General features: G+C 38.7%; 2 protein-coding genes across 2 annotated transcripts; one reads left to right on the forward strand and one right to left on the reverse strand.

Annotated features, from left to right (window-relative positions):
• Positions 1 to 2013: 2013 nt before the first annotated feature.
• LOC146138312 (uncharacterized) lies at positions 2014 to 13532 on the reverse strand. The gene is made up of 8 exons (XM_083393545.1): positions 12957 to 13532; positions 12060 to 12165; positions 11192 to 11305; positions 10213 to 10522; positions 9025 to 9199; positions 7678 to 7890; positions 6173 to 6495; positions 2014 to 4146 (listed from the first exon to the last, which is right to left on the reverse strand). The coding sequence occupies exons 1-8, from the start codon at positions 13024 to 13026 to the stop codon at positions 2644 to 2646; spliced, it is 2814 nt and encodes a 937-aa protein (XP_083249671.1). The 5' UTR covers positions 13027 to 13532; the 3' UTR covers positions 2014 to 2643.
• A 4181-nt stretch (positions 13533 to 17713) lies between these two features.
• On the forward strand, positions 17714 to 18325 carry LOC146138313 (uncharacterized). Its single transcript, XM_083394565.1, has one exon. The coding sequence runs from the start codon at positions 17714 to 17716 to the stop codon at positions 18323 to 18325; it is 612 nt and encodes a 203-aa protein (XP_083250691.1).
• The last annotated feature ends 993 nt before the right edge of the window (positions 18326 to 19318 follow it).

The raw sequence follows: 19318 nt of genomic DNA on the forward strand, positions 1-19318 counted from the left end.
TAAAGTGGTTCTCAAAAAACTGGGGTCCGCGAGACAATTTTCTGGGACCGCGAAGCACCTAACAAAAAATCAACACGACGCTCTTGAAGAAGATTTTTTTCTGTGCATTAAAATTTTCAGGTAACTTACTTTTCCAAACAAGCTGATTAATTGTTCATTATTGTATGCTTCGAGTTAAATTGTGCATTGTGACGTCATAATGTTGCATTGTGCTAATGAGAATTACGTTTTTACAGCTGCTGCGTTGCCACTGTGAGCTGTACGGTAACGGTTTTAAAACTGTACATGATTGCTTTACTTAAATAAAGTGATTCGTTAGAACGGTCATGTTCAAATGGCGGATCGCGATCCGGTTCCGGATCTTTTCAGCGTTTTGTGCGGATCTTCTAATGTAGTCTTATCAAAACAAACTTTCTACAGTGTTTTCATGTGAATACCAATTGTCAGTGTTAATGAATTTTGTAAAAAATCAACTATAGAAAGAAACTCTGAAATGCTAATCTTTGTAAGCTTTGAGGATCAGCGACAGAAAATCCAAATTCGATGCTATTGTAAGACCTAAAGTCTAAAACAGGGATTGGCAACCTACGACCCGCGGGCCGGATGCGCCCCGCCAATTGAATTCATTCGACCCGCCGCCACTTGACAAACAAGATACGAGTCCATTTCAAATACTTTTTGACTATTTTAACTTCGTAAGTGCGAAAAAATTTCCAGCTTCGCGCGAATCATCTCTCTACGTCCGGCTTGTTTACGTTTTGATGCAGTCTTTTGAACTAGATCAGCGCTTCGTTACCGTTAATGGAAAACTTATTCAAAAATATTGGACATATATATTTTTTAGCATTTTGTATTTCTGGCAATATTAAAGTTATCGCTTTTACATAAATAAGCACCATAAAAATTAAAGCGTTTCCAACATGTTTACTATTCCTATTTGGTGGATCATCATGTTGTCAGGTTTGGCTGTGTTGGATCATGACAGAAATCATTTGAACACCCCTGCGTTAAGGGCCCCTGCGTTATAGCCGAGCTGCAAAGAAGCAAGTGCACCCGTCCCATTTTGAAACCATCAAAAGCAACGTGTTATTTTGTGTTTATATGTTTATTTTTTCAAGGGACCGTGAGAAATTTAAAAAAAATTGGGGGGACCGTTGCGTAATTTTTTTAAAGAAGTTTGAGAACCACTGCACTAAAGGTTTCTGAAAGTTTTTTTTAAACTTTTTACTGCAATAACTTCATAGTAGTCAAAAAATCGTGCAACTCTATTTCGAAGTGTTTATTTACAAACTGTGGTATAATTCCAATAATACGTTGTTGTAGGTATACCTAAATATTTTTTGGAAAATATTTTTAGGTTATTAAGCTATACTTGCTCGACTGCCGATTAAATATATATTTTGGATTGGTATTTATGAAAGGAGCTTCCGAAATCGGAAGAATACGGCGCCTGAACCGAATTAATGTGCCTCTAAAGCTAACTTAGGAGACAGTGTACAGACATAGCGCGACACCCCGCGTTTACTGTTTTAAACGTTGTATTTATTTTCCTGCTTTTCAGAGTCCATCTCAATTTGTTTACTAGCTTGAATTTGTATAGCAGTTTCATTTTCAAAAACAGTGCAACTAATAGGGCAATTTTGACCTATGAAAGTTTGAATTCCGTTCCACTTACCTATAAACTGCCCTTAAAATTACCCCTAATTGAAGTAAGCTATTCTCGATCATTCTATCAAGTTTCACAATCCCAAGATAAACTCAACGGCAAAAGAAAAACTGGTCTGCGAAAAGTTATACATGTTCTTTAGAAGATATAATCGATCTATGTTATGCATAAAGGTAAATGAAAGCCAAGTATGGCACCATTTTCTTGGTTGTATCACTCACTAAAATCTGACAAGCCTATTATTAGGAAAGTCACCTCTTAAAAAATGTAATCTGGAAAAAGCCGCCAAAGTATTTTACAATTTATTACACATAAAGTTTAAGAGACAGGTATTACCTGTTCATTAAGCATGAGGTGTACAAAGTCTTTGGCAATATGTGCAACAGGAATGGTAGGTGCAACACACAGTGTAAAAAAGCAAAAAGCAGATGAGGCACCAAGTCAACGGAATAATAGAGCAAAAATTACGATCGCTTTAGGCAACATTAAGTAGATATATTACCAAGGTATTGAGTTTGCTGCAATGAAGAAAGTGAAACAAGTGCATAAGGTAAACATATTTTTTGGCAAATTGATGCTTTGTTAACCTAGCACATGTGATGTAACCCGCAACTATATCGTCTGTCGCCATTTGATAGTTTTGTAAAGAAACGATTTACAACATTTGTACAAATCTAAAACATTACCAAGCGATTGAAAATCGTTTATAATGGTAGCTGGTTACAGATATAATCAAATTAGCTTTATGACAAAGTTATTTCAAATACTGAAATTGTTTTTCACTGGTTTCTGATAAAACAGGTTATTTCAATATTTTAGAGGTAAATCTTTAAATAAGTCAACTTCATAAATCCTTAAATGGAAACGAAAAACGTGAAACCTTTCAAAATACAATCTCTTACTTGGTGATCACTTAATGTTGTGTGGAAAAAGGACTCGATGAAAAAATGTGCAACCAATAACAGAAAAAGTCTACATTAATTGTTTTGCGGTTGAGATCCGGTTTTTAAGACCGGTTTGAGCGGCAGTTGGGGTGTACCGAGCGGGGTCAAGCTGGTATTTATATCTTCCCGGGTCGACGAACTGCCATTCGAGGTGGGATGCTCATACTTGGACTTGGAGACGGCGGCGCTCACTTTGCGCCGCGACTTACAGTACTTTGAAGCCTTGTCGGAGAACTTGTCCAGCAGTCCCGAGTAGAGCAAGGGATTTAACGCGCTGTTGATGGGAAGGAGAATGATGCCAGCCACCGCGTAGGCGACACTGTTTATTTGGGCGCCGGCAAAATAAGCGTAGGACATGCTACAGAGCGGAATCCAGCAAAGAAAGTCGGTGAGCAACAAACGCGTTACGCGCTTCTGAAGCTTGCATTTGTTGTAGTTGAGCTTGGAGCCCTTCGGCGAGTTTCTACGCAGCGCCTTGTCACGTTGTGACGATGTCATCTTCCAAATCAAGCTGTACAGGAGAACCATGAGCAGGAAAGAAGCGAAGTTAAACGTAACAATCGCGATGGTGAGGGCCCAGCCCGGTTCGCCGTTGCGCACGAAGAAGCTTGGCAGACAGACGCCGTTGCGCGAATAAAAGCCGATCCAGCCCTTTGGAAAGAGTGAGATCGCATCGCTGGAAAGTGTCACGTTGGACGTCGCCACCAATCCGGTGGAAGCAAGGTAGCTTTTAATTCGGTTGAGCTTCGCGGTGAATTCGCTGTATACTCCGACGGTGGCCAGGTCGGATTTAAAGAACGGGTTTGGGACCCAGGCATGCGACGATAGGCTATCAAAGAACCACGGCAGCGCGGCGAGCAAGGCGGCAATCAGCCAAGAGAGCACAACCAGCGTTGTCACCACACGGCCTGAGTTCTTTGAGTAGTTGGCCTCGAAGGGTTGCCAGATGGTATAGAATCGAAATAGTCCCATGACGAGAAGAATCATTACAGAGGCCTCGCTTGAAAGCATTACAAGAGATCCCATCACCTTGCAAGTGACACCGGAGCGCCAGGCTTTGTCAGCCAGGCAGTAGTTTCCCGAATGGACGCTGCTGGCCACACACAAGATCATGAGGTAAACGCCCATGAGTCCGTCGGCCACGCTCAGGTTAACAATCATGAAGGCGTGAACCTTGGCGATCTCGTTCGTGATCTTCTTGCGACGCTTGCGCCTGAAGGTTTCGGCCAGCACAAATAGGTTGGCCAGGAGCGAGACGGGGCCAATGACCCAAAGAATTGCTTTCAGGGCCACGTTTTTGATCATTTCATCCCTGGAGCTGAACTGATTGTTGTTGTCGAACACCGTCGGGCACTCGTCGCTTCCGTCAAGGCAATCCGACCTTCCGTTGCGCTCCAGGTTCTTCGGAACGAAAAGCCTGTTGACCTTGGACGTGACGTTCCGGTCGCGCGTCTCGCAGTAAAAGCGCTCGTCCGTGCAATTGCGCGCCTGCGCCTCGTCGGACTCGTCGTCGCAGTTAATCACGCCGTCGCACACCTGCAAGAACATATATAAACTTAGTGATTCAAAATCGGGTCGTGGTTTCATTTGGTTTGGTCGCCGACCAAAGTAGTTTTGGATGGTTAGATTTATTTGGTTCTCAGCAAGGTTTTTCTAAAATTTACAAAATTGCGGAAGCAATACGAAGACATGACCGATTAAAATTGACTTTATTAGTTCTACTGTCTTATTTCTTCTGTGTTTACGTTGAGCTTGCAAAAAGTTCAGTGAATAGAAGTGGGTCGCCAAAGCTTCGGTGTTATACTTAAAGCTTTCGGTGTTATGCTACTGCACTAATTAATGATAAACCGAAAAGCGATGGAAACCACGGTGTAACGTTCTTAATGTTTCGTTTTTTTAGGCCGGTATATGTTGACGTATAAATAACGTGGCATATAGTTTTTAAGTTAGTCATAGTTGTTGTCAGGGCTGAGGAGTGGATTTAAAACAACCTCCCGAGTCGGATCTTAAAGCATAATTAGTCTAGTCCGACTTCCGAGTCCAACTCCAGCCAAACGAACCGACTCCGTCGAGTCCCAAGTCCAACTACGATTTCCCAGCCTTGTATTCTACCAAATCGTGGGTGGAACATATTCCAACCGATGCTATACGCCTTTGCGATTTAAAATGTGCGGCCTTTTCAGTTCTAATTGCTTATACTTCTACGCACGTCGAACTTGGGACCCGAGTATTCTTCCACAGCCTTACTAAGTTCCCGAGTTCCGAATCGGACTTCGACACAGACTCCGCAGCCCTGCTCAAAGCGATTTGCTTTACGACATTATATATTAATTGATTTCTTTCAAAACTTTGCCCTTTCGGTTGACAAGTTTTGTATAGAACACTTTTTTTCAATTCCAACATTTAAAATTGCTGGCGTGCAACAAAAATATACAAATATTTCCCCTTAATTTCTGTCACTGCTGCATATCCGCTAAGTCATTTGGTTTGAGACTGTGGCTGGTCACGACTTATTATCCCCAAAACAAATCCGCTGCATTCCAGTAAATGTTGACAAAACAACAGCTGATATCACCAATACTCAGAAATAAAACGGATAAATGACACACATTTTCAGAAATGCTTGTCTGGTCGTCTGGTTGCCAGGGGTTTACGTCAAGTCGAACACGTACACTTTCGCTAAGATGTACGAGTATTAAAAACGCTGTCAATGGTCATGAAATTGAAAGAGGTATGCGGGCCTACTGCAGATTTTTTAAAGTAAACAGGCGAATTATAATCAATAACAAAAAAAATCACAATTTTTATGCAAGCCTAAATATTTCAGAGGCAATAAAACTTAGGCCTATCTATTGGATATGCATTAGTTTTAACCCAAGTCAACATGGTAAAACTTTATTATTTCGGTTTTGGGTAAAGACTGTCACCCGGTTCTCTTTGTTTTAGACGCTTGTAGCGATCAAGTTAGGATATTTTAGGGCTTTGTAGCATCTGTGTTAGAACATGTGTTAAAAATTGTACGCTCAAGCGAACTGTCTTACAACTGGATACAGATGAACAGCGAACGTTGAAAACAAGTAGTAACACAGTCCACTTGAAGCGTACAATTCTTAAAACATGTTCTTACGTAAACGCTACAAAGCTTCGAAATATTCCAACTTGAGCGCTGCAAGCGTTAAAACAAATAGAATCGGGTTAGAATATAGTGCTTATTTAATAATTGCGAAAAGCGTGTTTAAAAACATTTGGAATTGTGGCCTGAAAAACCCTATTATCGGATGAACAAGGTATGTCTTGGAAATTCATTGGTTGTCCCCGATTCAAATCAAATGTAACAGCGGCTGCCGAGCGTAATTTCCAGTTAGCCCATTTTTTAGCTTGTAATGTGGTTTGCGAAACGCTATTCTAAGAAAACTCTGCGAAATTACTTTAACAGTAACGTTATACGAAAAAACTTTTCTTCTATCAAACCGCGTGGAAATACTGGCGTGAAAACTCAAGTACAGCACGCAATTATTTTTTTTTCGGGTCGCATCATAATGGATGCGTTTGGAGAACGAACCTGAGTGACGTCGATGCTAATGGCCGGGCCGTTCTTGCAGTAGAATCGCATCGGACAGCCAAGTTCTTCCTGTGCAATTCGGTATCCGCAGATTTGGTCGCTGTGCCACAGGCCGTCGCACACGTACGGGTAGCCGTCCAGGCAGGTCAGGGCGGGCAGACAAAAGGGCGCCAGGTCCGGGCCGCAACCAGAAGCGCACTCATCGGCCCGATCGTCGCAGGTCGGCCGCCCGTCGCACCTCACTGCGGCCACGCGTCCGCTGAACGAGTAACATTGTATCTTGTTGTTGTTTTTGTTGCTGTTGCTGTTGTTTCTTTTGCCGCCTCCTGTGTTAACTAAAAGGTAAAAAATACGGATATATTAAGTTAATAATAATACTCTGTTGAGGGCGTCAGCCCAGAGTGTTTCACACTAACACACTTCCCTCTCTTGACAATTGCGCCCAAACCTGGTTGGAAATATGAGTTTTCATATCAAGCGTGTCACTCTGTTTAAAATGTGTCGTTAATGCGAACCTGTTTAATTGTTCTTCTCATGCAGTTACACAAAGCGATTATTATTGTACAGATAATAGCCCGGTTGCAACGTTGTCTCAATTAAAGCAATGTTGTCCCAAATTAAAACACTGTTTTAGAAACAAATGCTTCCTATCATGCCATTTAAGGTTGTATGACGGTTCTGTATCTACCAAAGCAATGAGATTAAAGGACATAAAGCATAAAGCATCATATTAGTGTACTACGCGGGATACCGCGACTATTTGAAACAGGCTGTCTACACATTCGGGGACTTTTACAACAATTAAAACACGACATACAAGCTCAATACTGCAATTGTAAAAGACCACTTAAAAACACATACAAACAGATGTAACTGTAACGTGATAATCTGTTTTCCCGTTTATTTTGCGTTGACAGCAACGTGTTATCCTATTTGCTTCCGATAAGTGTACACTTTTCTAATAACGAAAACTCCGTAACCTCCAGTGTTGTAAACAAGTAATTTCGAAATGATTTGAGTCCCAGTCAAGTCATTCGTAAGATAACTCAAGTCCAAGTCAAGTGTTTTTGAATAAATAACATGTCAGTTGCCAGTCCAAGTCATCGGTTGCCCAAGCCAAGTCCCAATCAAATCATAATTAGAGCAAGTCAACTTCGAGTCAAACCTTGTCACAAAAATAAAACTTTTTATTGTGAAAACTGGCAAACTCCTTCAATTAGGAGCAATAAAGTAAAAAAAATAACATAAACGCAACATATAGCAAGCAAATTGTTTTATGTGCAAATATTAGGATAAATAACGCAATTTTATAATAACTGATTAATGAAAACAATTTATTTTAACCCAAGTCATTTGTCCTTGCGCAAAAGACTTAAGTCAAGTCATTTTGCCCTAAAGACTTAAGCCAAGTCAAGTAATTTAAAAACACTGACTTAAGGACACTTGAGTCAAGTCGTTGACTTAAGTCAATACAACACTGGTAACCTCTCAACCTGCTAACAAACCTGCAGTCGACGACTGGTTGCTGTTGCTGGGCGACTGACTGAGCAGCTTGTAGATGTGAGCCTGGGTGGTGCCCGAGAAACAGTAGTCCTCGTCCTTTCCGTTCTCGCAATCGTACGAGCCGTCGCAAATCTGCGCTGATGTCACGCATTCGTTGTAGCTGGTGTTCGGGCAGCTGAAGTTGATACCCGTGAGCCACGACTCCCGTCGCTCGCCTGTTTATGTACATAGAGATTTGTAAACGCGGCCGTAACCGTTTCTCTAATTGTCAGAGTCAGCAAAGCGTTGTCACAGTGTCCTGAGCCGCTCTCCTGGCATAAAGTCACGAAAACGCCACACAAAACAGGCACAGAAGACAGTCGGCTGCCATTGCGCTTAACGAATTAGGTAAATTACAAACTAGCTGTTCAGGTTAAAGCATGGCTCTCAAAAGAAATGGTATCTTGCGAATGAATATAATGTCAAAACAGTTAAATAACAATATCTAGGGGTCACGTTTTATTTTGTATCATGTCGCCTAAACTGTAATTTAGTTTTTTGTAATTCTTAATCAATGTAAGGAAACCCTAAAAGTCATTTTTGACACTTTTTTTGCAGTTTTTAAACTATATAACTTGTTCTAACAATAAAGCGACAAAAAAGGCGAAAGCTGCAAGAAAGGACAGTATGGCCTACAACGAAATATAAAAAATGTTCTGTATGGCTAAATAAACCAATCTGCAATAAAAAAGCAAGAAAGTACCTAAAACAATAATTAATATTAGCAGCGAAGTTCTGATTTACTTCATTTGTGCTGTTTTACATTTATACCAATAAATGTAAAAAAATCTGTTCCCAACACCTATATGGTTGTGAACTATTGGTCACAGCTTTTACCACTCTGTAATTTTAGCTTGACGCGTCATATGCCAGGTGAGTGTCTCCCATTATTGGTGACGACCTAACGCTCACACAGGTGCGGTTCCAAGGTTTTACGCCATTTTGAACACACGAACTATGGGTGAGCTTCATGTCACAATTTTAACAAATAAAAGCAACGGCCTACCGTAAAGTGTCATGCCTTGTGTCGCGTCCTAAAAACGCCCGGTATAACGACCGTCGACCACTCATGTCATATTCATGATTATTTTAAACGAAGGGTTGTGTGCAAAATAAACGGCTCTGTATATTGCGTGTAACGTTTAAAGTTTAAATTTACCACCAAACCTTTAATAAAACAGAAGCTTCACCAGTGGAATTATTAAGTTGGTTGACCTATAATACGATAGAGGGCCTAAAGTAAAATAACACACTTAAATATATGATAGACCGTTCGACAATTTTATATTTGCTTTGTAATCCATACTGACCAGCTATGATGAATCCATTTGCGTCGGTAAAACCATTGAAGTAATCGCACTGCGGAGTCTCGCCAGTAAACAGCAGACAAAATTCAGCGGGTACTTTCGATTTTTCGCACAAACATTCGTCGGAGAAGTCACCGCAATCCAAAATTCCGTCGCAAACTTGAAAAGTCGAAATGATCTGCAAACAGGTTATGGTTATGGTTTATTGTTTTTCGATTTTGTATTCGGTAGGATTTACAAAATTAAATTAGGGAAACATTTTGATATAGAAAAATATCCGATTTTTCTTAAATTAGGATTTGTAGCAACTGAATTTATTATACTCGAGTGCATCGTATATACATGTTCCAAGTATATTTTTCCAAAGTATTGTCGACCTACCAATAGAAAATCAAATTTATGAAAATATTAATCTGGTAAATATTGTACCCACAAATCCACCTGATTTATAAGTATCAAAAAAGCAATAGTAAAAGACATAATACGTGATACCTGCCCATCCTATAGTACACAACAAACGTGCGGAATTACAAAAAAAACTAAAAATATCGCCTATAATACTTACTCCGTAACTATTTTTTTAATAAGCAAAGCGCATTGATGTAACAAAGCACCACTTAATTTATCACAAAGAACTAAATACAAGTTATAACGCAACAGCAACAATGCGGTAGCCTTAGAAGACTAATAATAGTGTGCGCAATATTAATATTTCATTGGGATGAATTGATACAAAGTCAAAATGCCAATGATCCCGTTCGAAATTACGCAATGACTACATGACGGAGGTTTTGTGGCCAAAAAATAGGTGTCACACAGACGCTGGCCCAAGTTCACAGACCGTGGCCCACGGGCCGCGTTTGTCTTAGTCCTGGGGTTCTTAACCAGGGGTACGTGTACCCCTTGGTGGTACGAAGCACCAAAGCCGGGGGTACGACATACAGTGTGAAATTATATGCGCTCTTTAAGCATACTTGTGAAGAATGTGTTATTTACGAAAAGTAACAACGCATATAGTATCAGTAAATTGACTGATTGTTTGTGTGTCGTAAATATTGTTGAACTGATTGTATTTAAATAGTTAAACCCCTAATGATTTTCATGCCATCAAAGCTATAGAAGAAAAACTTACAGGGATTACTCTTTTCACACAAACAGTCCAGTGACTTAATTCAGTAATCCGTCGTATACCTTCGACTTGTCCAAGCACTGGAAGCAGCTCCCGGTGAGTCGGCCGGCCGCGTCGAAGCACAAATCGGCGCCGTCGGCGCACTGGGCCACCCCGTCCCGTAGGTTGGTCTGCGGCAGTATGCACGGCACGCCGTTGGCCGACTTGAGGGCACATTTTAATCCGGGGCCGGAAAAGCTTTCGTCCGACTGGTCGGGACAGTTGAAGTAGCCGTCGCACATCTCGCTCAACTTAACACACGTCGTTCCGTCGGCGCAGCGCACAGCTTCAGAGCTGTTGCAGTACGTGGTGCCGCCGCCAGATACGGTAGGGCTGTAGGAGACGCAAAATATGTTAGCTAAACTCCAACAAAGGCCACCGCAGTTTTGAGGATGTGAATAATAGGTATACCAGCAACACTTTTACCCAAAATATTTCTGCTAAAAATTATACAAAATTGTAAAGACAAACAATAAAAATGACAATATCTTGTTTTAATCAATAGAGTTTTTCGAATTCAATTGGCAGAAAATGAAATATAATTTGGCTACGTACCACCTGGCGTTGCTCTATAAATATTTTCACGTACACATGAATTTTAAGGTGAAAGAGTAAACGATATTGAGCGAAAACTTGACAAAATGCCTTAACACCTGCATAGCTTTTGTGTAACACAAAGACTAAATTCGGCTTGTGTGCTCTTTCTGCATATGCTCACATGTTTTGCTCAAGCATGGAACAATCTTTAGAAGGACAGCGTTTTGGAGTATTTATTTATGACAAATCGATTTGAACCTGCTCATTGCTAAAAATAATGCGTTGCCTATAACCCGCCCTACAGTAAATCTTTGACGTCGAATGCAACTCAAAGACAATGTCTTTACAAGCAAAGCGTTTGGAATTTTTATTTCCCAATCAACACAATATTTTATTAAACAGTGAAGGCCAATTAACATTTGACTAAAATATTATGTTAATATCCGGGAAAAAAGCAATACCTACTTCATAATGTCGGGGTTTAAGCAATTCCATTCGTCCGCTCCGTCTTTGCAGTCAGTTATATTATCGCACACGAAAGATTGGGGTACGAACTGCCCACCACCACAGGCGAATTGACTAAAAACAGTTTTATGTATAATATTAGATGGCCTTACAGCATCTGCTGTAATGCATTAAAGAGATTGCGAGATTACAAGCTGATTTTTACAAAAAGGTATTCATTAGTGTTGTAATGGCTTTACGTCAATGACTTGACTTGAATGCATTTTAGTCGCTGTTTACAAATTACGTGAATTGACTGTCGTTTCGGTAAAATGACTTCATTTGACTTAGGTCTTTTGGACAAATGACTCGACTTGGACTTATGTTAGTGAGTCCAATAACTTGGGTTGCAATTTAGTGTTTCATTTACCATTTTTTTTTATAAAATTAAGCGGTTTATCTTTATTTTTGCACGTAAAACGATTAATTTACTACATAATGTTTTTGGTATTTTTAGTTGAGTTATTGCTCATAATAATCGGGCAAGTTTACCAATTTAAATAGTTTATTGTTATATTTTTTTAAGTGATTTGACTTGGGGATGACTTTCTTTAATATTGACTTGACTTGTTATTGTGTGACTTGAATTACACTCAGAAATGACTTGTTTACAACACTTGTATTAATACTTGTAATTTAATCCATGTGTGTTTGAGAAATCGCATACAAATTTATACAATAAACTCTTGAAGTTTTTTAAATACCTAAAACTATATGCTACAAGAGAAGGCTAATCATATTGAAAGATATCAAATTATTCGAAAAACAAGAAACAAGTATCAAAATATCATTGGCCTTTCAACTTGGTATTGGGTAGCAGTAAACTTACGTTGCAGCGGCGCATGACGTTTCGTCCGAAGCGTCAGAGCAGTCGTTATATCCGTCGCACACTAGAGCGTACGAAATTGTAGTTCCGTTACTGCAGGTGTAAACGTCTGAAAAAACATATATTTACACTCACTCGGCTTCGGTTGTGAAATATGGCGCAAAACGCCACTATTAACAGTAAGCGAACAGAACCCTTGAAGTGTAAGCGCCGCATTAAACGACGCTTCGTAAGTAGACAGTTGTTTATTTTGAATGGGACGGTTAAGCACTTTATTTCCCACCAAAGAATCGCAGCGTCTTGTACAAACGCTTTGTAACGAAAGTGATACGTAATATTCAAACCTGTGTTTTTTGCAGAACATTTGTTTAGCCAGTTTACCTTACGTTGTAGTTTAGTTTCTTTTAACTATTGTTTAAATTTTGACTTGAATGGAATAGAGATTTATTTTTTCTCTCATGCAAATCTTTTCACCCAAATATTTAAATTTCAACACCCCCCCTAAATTCCAAATGCGCTTTGTTGTTATAGTATTGCATTCTTTTGCAAAACATTAATTCTCCAACGATTCGGTGTAATTAAAATCTAGTTTTGTTTTAGTTTGTTTTTTCGATCGTGAGGTTTCAGGAGAACCCAAATATATACTAATGTTTGTGTTGATTGTATAAGAAACAAGTTTGAATCGCATATAGTTACCCTGAGGCACCAGTAGAAGAGCCAATTATCTAGTGTAAATACAGCTATAACTGGTATATACTCAATCTCTTTATACAAAACCTCCCTAAGCTTGCTATATAAAACTTTCAAATCTTTGTGAACAGAGAGAAGAAATCGAAACAAAAATAACACGATTTACAAATATACCATACTTGTGTAAAAATATTCTACCGCTTTTCTTACCTGTGCCCTGCGATGCAACTACTGCCAGAAAGCACACAAGTAACCATGTCGTCCATTGGCTCAAAAACATTGCAATTCGTAAATAAGTCCGTTTTTTGCGTTTAGTTTGACAACAACGAAAATTATATCTGGTGTACAGTTACCTGACGACAAAAAACCTTAAGTTCCAAATTCTAAAGGTACAGTTTCAGCAGCGTATTACCAGACAAAAGTTCAGCTATGCAGGTCAGTCGCGCCTATGGGCATACATTTGTTCGTCTCCCATTCTGGTCATGGTGATAAGCTAGCACGAAAGACCCAATTAAGCCAATTAAGTTTCTTTCCTTACGAACAAGGCTAAGCCCAACCTTTTCGTTTTCTGACCTATAGCTAGCTTAAAGCATGTTATTTATTTTAGTCATCTTTAAGCATATCATTTTTTTCACTTCAGTTGAACATTGTTTAAAACTCTATATACCTAATATAACAGCAAACAAGTGTAAAAACCTTAATGAAATTGCAAAAAAAACGAAACTTTATATAATTTGCCGAATTACCCTGGCTCAAATCACGAAACACTCCAACAGTCAGCCTGTGCTTTGCGCACAATTTAAAACTGAGTTTCGAGAAAATTGAATCTCTCTTGGAAATTGAAATCATCAGTCGTCTACGAAAAAAGCCGCTTACTGTTCTGGAACGTTTTTTCTCCTTTAAGCGCATGACAAAAATCACTCACACGCTTGACGCGTTAAATTCTATCCATTGTTGAATGGGTTAGAGAAAACTGACGTATGTCGCCACCCTATAATAGGTGTTTACGGCGAACTATAATCTTGTTTTGCTCATTAAATTCGTATATTTACAAAGCGGCTATCATAACACAAAAAATATAAAAGAAAAGTCAAAATGCTGCCAATGCCGGCTTTAGTGTCGTTCTTTATAACAGAGTAATATTTAGATTTTCTTTATTTACAAAATATTGCCGCTGCTTATTTTTCTTTGGTCATAGCTCAGCTAGAGATTACGTTCGGCATTCCATGGAAGATAAACTGTTAAGGTATATTTTAAACTGTTTACTGTGCTTTGTTTACTCGTAGTCAAAATGTTTTTGCATTTCGAATTTTGTTTATTTTCTGCAAAATAATTGCTATAAATCCGTAAGCAAACCATTAACGCGTGACGAATCACCTTTAAACTGTTAGAAAAGCTTGTCCAATGTCTACAAGTTATATGTTGCCTAAGCCAGTGGTTCTCAACCGCCGGTCCGCCTCAAATTTGCTGCCGGTCCGCCAAATATATTACAATTTTATATCTCAATTACAAAATGTCAAATTTAGAACTTCGCCAGTTACGTAATTCGCAACACTCTGTTACGTAACATAGAGTTGGTCTACTTTTGACTTTATCGTACGTCACAATGCTGCAAGTTTTGTGCCTAATTGTTTAAAAGAAGTACAAACTCGTTCAAGTCTTAAACTTTAAGACCAGTTTTATGCGGAAAACTTTAATAGAACCACGTACAACACATATAATATCAAAAAGACAGTAGCAAATTGCTCATTCGATTAAAGTTTCCATTTATGCTTTTAAGTTTCATACTTTTGTCGTAATTACATTTTGGGTAGATTTTGATTTTTAAAGGTCCACCGGTCCGCGAAATTTGTTTTGAAATTTTACCGGTCCGTAAGCTAAAAAGGTTTAAAACCACTGGTCTAAGCCCTAAGCACACCACACTGACCTACTTCTTTGCTGATGTCACTTCCGCTCTTAGTTAGAACTGTCCTGTGTTTTCAGCATAGTGCTTGCACGCCAAACTTCGCAAATAAACCTATGCTTCGCTAAGTGACTGTTTTTTGGATGCTCGCACACGTGATGACGGTGAAAGGTTACATAAGGTCATTGTGGTTTATCGTATTGTTTACCTTAAAGACACTATTTTAACTTCACAAAATTAAATACTTTACATACGATCAATGTTGATTACCAGCAACCGAAAAGCCAGACGACACTAACTAATTACTTGGACGATTTTCTTTTAAACCTATATAATTATAAATTTTTTTTAAATATTTTTTTGGCGAAATTGTGACAATTTAGGTATACATTGATTTATACAACGCTTTGTTGTATAAATTGCATTAGTGTGCCTTGGAGTTATCAGTCAGTTGTTCGGAGATTTTTTTGTTGTTTTGACTCTCGGCGAAACGCAAATTTACTTTTTTTAGGATATGCAAACCTCTTAAAAATGGCCCTATTAGCAAAAAAAAAACAAAAAAACAACGCCAATTCAACAATATCCTTTTTTAGGAAAAACAAGATGCTGGTTATTTAAGAAAACTGTTTGGTAACAGTTTAATTGAAATGGTAGACATTTAAAACAATTTAAACTGAACAAAAAGTACAAAAAAATCAGTCTATTTTTTTGTTAACTAATCATTTATATTTCCCTATTTAAAAATATTTAATCCGTACAGTAATCTGGCCGCGAATGCCAGTTCTTGGTGCAAAAAAAAAAAAAATTGTTAATCTGTAATAACCTAAAGCTATTTAACAACCAAGCTAAAACATATGCGCCAACGCAACCTTTATAATGGCACTAAACTGCATTTTGTAAACGACTTTGCAAATATTGGCCAAACTTTCACTTTTTTGTGAAGTAAAAAATACTCTCCCTATTGCTTACCAATTGACAAACCCTCGCCTGACTAAAGGCCGTAACCATCAATCTCAAGATTTTGACAGCTTTGCTTTGTCTGCGCACGACCCTTTGGCAAATTTCTACGAAGCCATAGTTGCATGGAAAGAGAGATAATACAAGACCGTCACCCGATCCGTTAGAAATTAGTGCATTTCTAAGCAAAAAGGTCTACGACAATTAGGGCATCCAATGGCAGAAAAGTCTAGACTTTTAGAGCTTGAGGTCGTGGCAATGCACTAACGGATCGGGTAACTCGGGTCAGACCGTGATATTACAGATAATACACGACCGTCTGGGCACGACCGTTTGACGAATTTCTACCAAGCCTGTTGCATTGAACGAGAGGTGATATCTTCGTTTGTAAACGATTCACCACAGGCGAAATCTACTCCTTTGACAAAGCAATTTTCATCTTTAAAAAAGTTGGATATAACGTACAAGGACTAAAACATTGGGTCGTCGTTAGTAGGCAACTGTGTAAAATTTCCTTGTAACAAACTCGAAAATTAGGCTAGCACATATAACTCGTTTATTTTAGTCGGTTTCTCTTTCAAGTGACTCGACAGACGATGATATTGGTTATATATTATTATCAGAATGGAAGATTTTTATAGAAAAAAACAAAAATTTTAATTACCAGCAACGAAAACCACACCGTCAATAACTAACTACTTGGACGATTATCCGTTAAACCTAAAATGCTGGAAATTAAAAAACTAAATTTTGACATTTTACGTGTACAATGATTTAACCGGGGTGGTCCAAACCCAGGCCCGACATCATTATTCATGGCCCGCGAAGCACTGTTGAATTATTGTAATGCGTATAGTTGAGGATCAGCAATCATACTGCAATTGTTTGGTTATGATTATATTTTTTTTTCGGTTACACTATTAAATAAACCAGATTACTATCGCTTATCAAGTTCGAATTCAGGGGGTGACAAAGAACGCCTTATTTTTGTGATGTATTAGACCGGTTTGAAAGTCGCACTACGTCCTATATGGGACTTTTTAAAATGGTTGTTTTGCGAACTTATAAGTTATATTTGCTTTCCGTCTTTAATATGAGCATAACATAAAAATACAGCCCAATATAAATTACTATTTCCGCCCCTTCAAAGTAAATGAACGATAAAATATGCCGCGCTTCTGGAAAGTATTGTTTTACAGCAGTGGTTCTCAACCGGGGTGCCCTGGCACTCTATAGGGTGCCATTTTTGACGCTCAAGGGTGCCAAAAGATATTTCAAATTCTTTAGGATTTAAATTTTTGCTCTAATAATAAGCTACTTTTGACTACCGGGGAACGCATTTTTGGTTTTCGAGGATATGCAAATCTCTTAAAAATGCCTCTATTAACAAAATACAAAAACAACAGCCATTCAAATATGTTCATTTTCAAGAAAAACAAGATGCTGATTATTTAAGAAAATCGTTGGGAACCAGTAACAGTTTAATTGAAATACAAGGTAAACATTTAAAACAAGTTGAACTAAACGAGAAATACAAAAAGTTTATTATATAGTCTTTTGTGAAATATTTGTTTATATTTCCTTAGATCATTAGATCAACCAAAACAAAAAATCAATCCGTACAGTAATCTGGCCGCGATCGTCAGTTCTTACAAAAAAAGAAAAAAAAATGGTTAACCTGGGATGAACTATGAATTAGTTACCAAACTCCTGATATAGAGGTAACATTTTATAACAATGACGAAAAACTAATTTACTGTTGTTGTTTATCCAACTAACAACCGAATTATCTGATCAGCACATTAGTTTTATTCTTTTTTTTATGTCAAAATTTTTGTAGAGCATTACAGTTTACTGCAGTTCAAGGCTAAAAAAAACACTATATTGAAAAACAAATTTAGGAACACTAAACACGGATCTGTTGATTATCTTCAGTAGAAAGAGAGTGGCCCAAATAATAGATAAAAGATTCATTCTTTTATTAGCAAACGTTTCGGCAATTTCTTTTGCCATCATCAGTGCAGTAAGTGAGACTAAGATAAAAAAAGTGCAACTTGTGCGTACACTTATATCACGCGCGTACAAGATTGCCAGCTCGTATGCCAAGATGCACAACGAGTTCCGGAATATCACTAATATCCTACTGAAGAATGGCTACCCCATCAATTCAATTGATGCCAACATCAAGTCCTTCCTCCATCGTTTACACTGTGACACGACGGTGAAAGAACCTATGGAGAATGCTTTGCGATATATTGCCATAAAACTTGTTTATCTAGGCAATATCAACCACCGCATCAAGAAGGATTTGTCGCGGTTCGTTCTCCGGACCACGGAGGGAAAAGTACGTCTCCGGGTAATCGACCTACCGCAAAAGTTGTCAGGACAGTTCTGCAGCATAAAAGACCGACAAAAGCCGTTAAATCAATGCAGTGTCGTATATCGCCTGAATTGTTCATGCGGCCATTCTTATATCGGCCAGACACGACGTAACCTTCGAACCCGTATGCATGAACACCAGCGTTCGGCGTCCTCCGAAGTTTGTAAACATTTGCACAGCAATCCTAACCACCGAGTGGACTTCACTTCCCCAGAGATTTTGGGCTCGGCACGAGACCGCTACCGCCTCCTTCTGCTGGAGTCGCTGCTTATACAGCAGCACAAGCCCGCTCTCAATGTTGACACGGTCTCAGTCCCCCTGTATTTGTTTAATACTTAAATGGTATATTCGCGCAATTCCATCGTCGTGTTCATATTTTATTTTTAATTTATTACTAATTCCCTCTTACGTGTATCTGTTGCTTCCCATTGACCTCATTGTCTTATCTTTGCCCTACTTTCGCCTTACTGATGTAATATTTCGTTGCAGTTCTTATCTCCGTTACTTTGCAACTTCCTTTTCTGTTTATATAACGTTCTAAAACGTCCGAGCGTATATATAGTGACTCGTTTTTATCTTAGTCTCACTTACTGCACTGATGATGGCAAAAGAAATTGCCGAAACGTTTGCTAATAAAAGAATGAATCTTTTATCTATTATTTGGGCCACTCTCTTTCTACTGAAGAAAAACAAATTGTTGTTCTAAATATTGATGGTCCTTTCGTTATCTACAATTTCCACGGTAACATAAAAAAAATAAGCTGACACCATTTTGCATGTTGTTCGAAGGAGGAGAAAGTTTATTTGTCGAGTTTTGATTTCGTGTCAGCGACGGGCGAAATAAATGTATTGATTACCATTTAGTATGTCCATTTAAAAACTGGCAAAAAAATCTCGCTGATATTTTAAAGGATGACTATTTTATTTTATCATGAAAGTTTGCAATTCAGTTTATTGTTGGCAGATTTATGGCTCATTAAGTTTCGTAAAAGCCACAAATAAAATTATATTGCTATTGCCTCGGCATAAAGACATTCATACATATGTTTCCAGTGGATGTGTGAGATGGTTCATTCTGTCCGGTATTCGATCGCTGATTGGCGGATCTACTTCGATAGGTCAATCTACACACGCGCAAGACGGAGTTACGTCACAACTCACGTTCACATATGCTTTCCCGATGCTTCACGCTCGGTCGCGCGCCAAACCCCCCACCCCGAAATGTTCTCTTGTAGACTCGACGGATAGAGCGAGCGTTATGGATAGAAATAGCGTACGGCCCCTTCCTTAAAAGTGTCTCGAGACGCCTTCAAACACATCCATTTACCCATC

Source organism: Ascidiella aspersa, chromosome 7 (assembly GCF_963924565.1).
Source record: "Ascidiella aspersa chromosome 7, kaAscAspe10.2, whole genome shotgun sequence".
NCBI lineage: Eukaryota > Metazoa > Chordata > Ascidiacea > Phlebobranchia > Ascidiidae > Ascidiella > Ascidiella aspersa.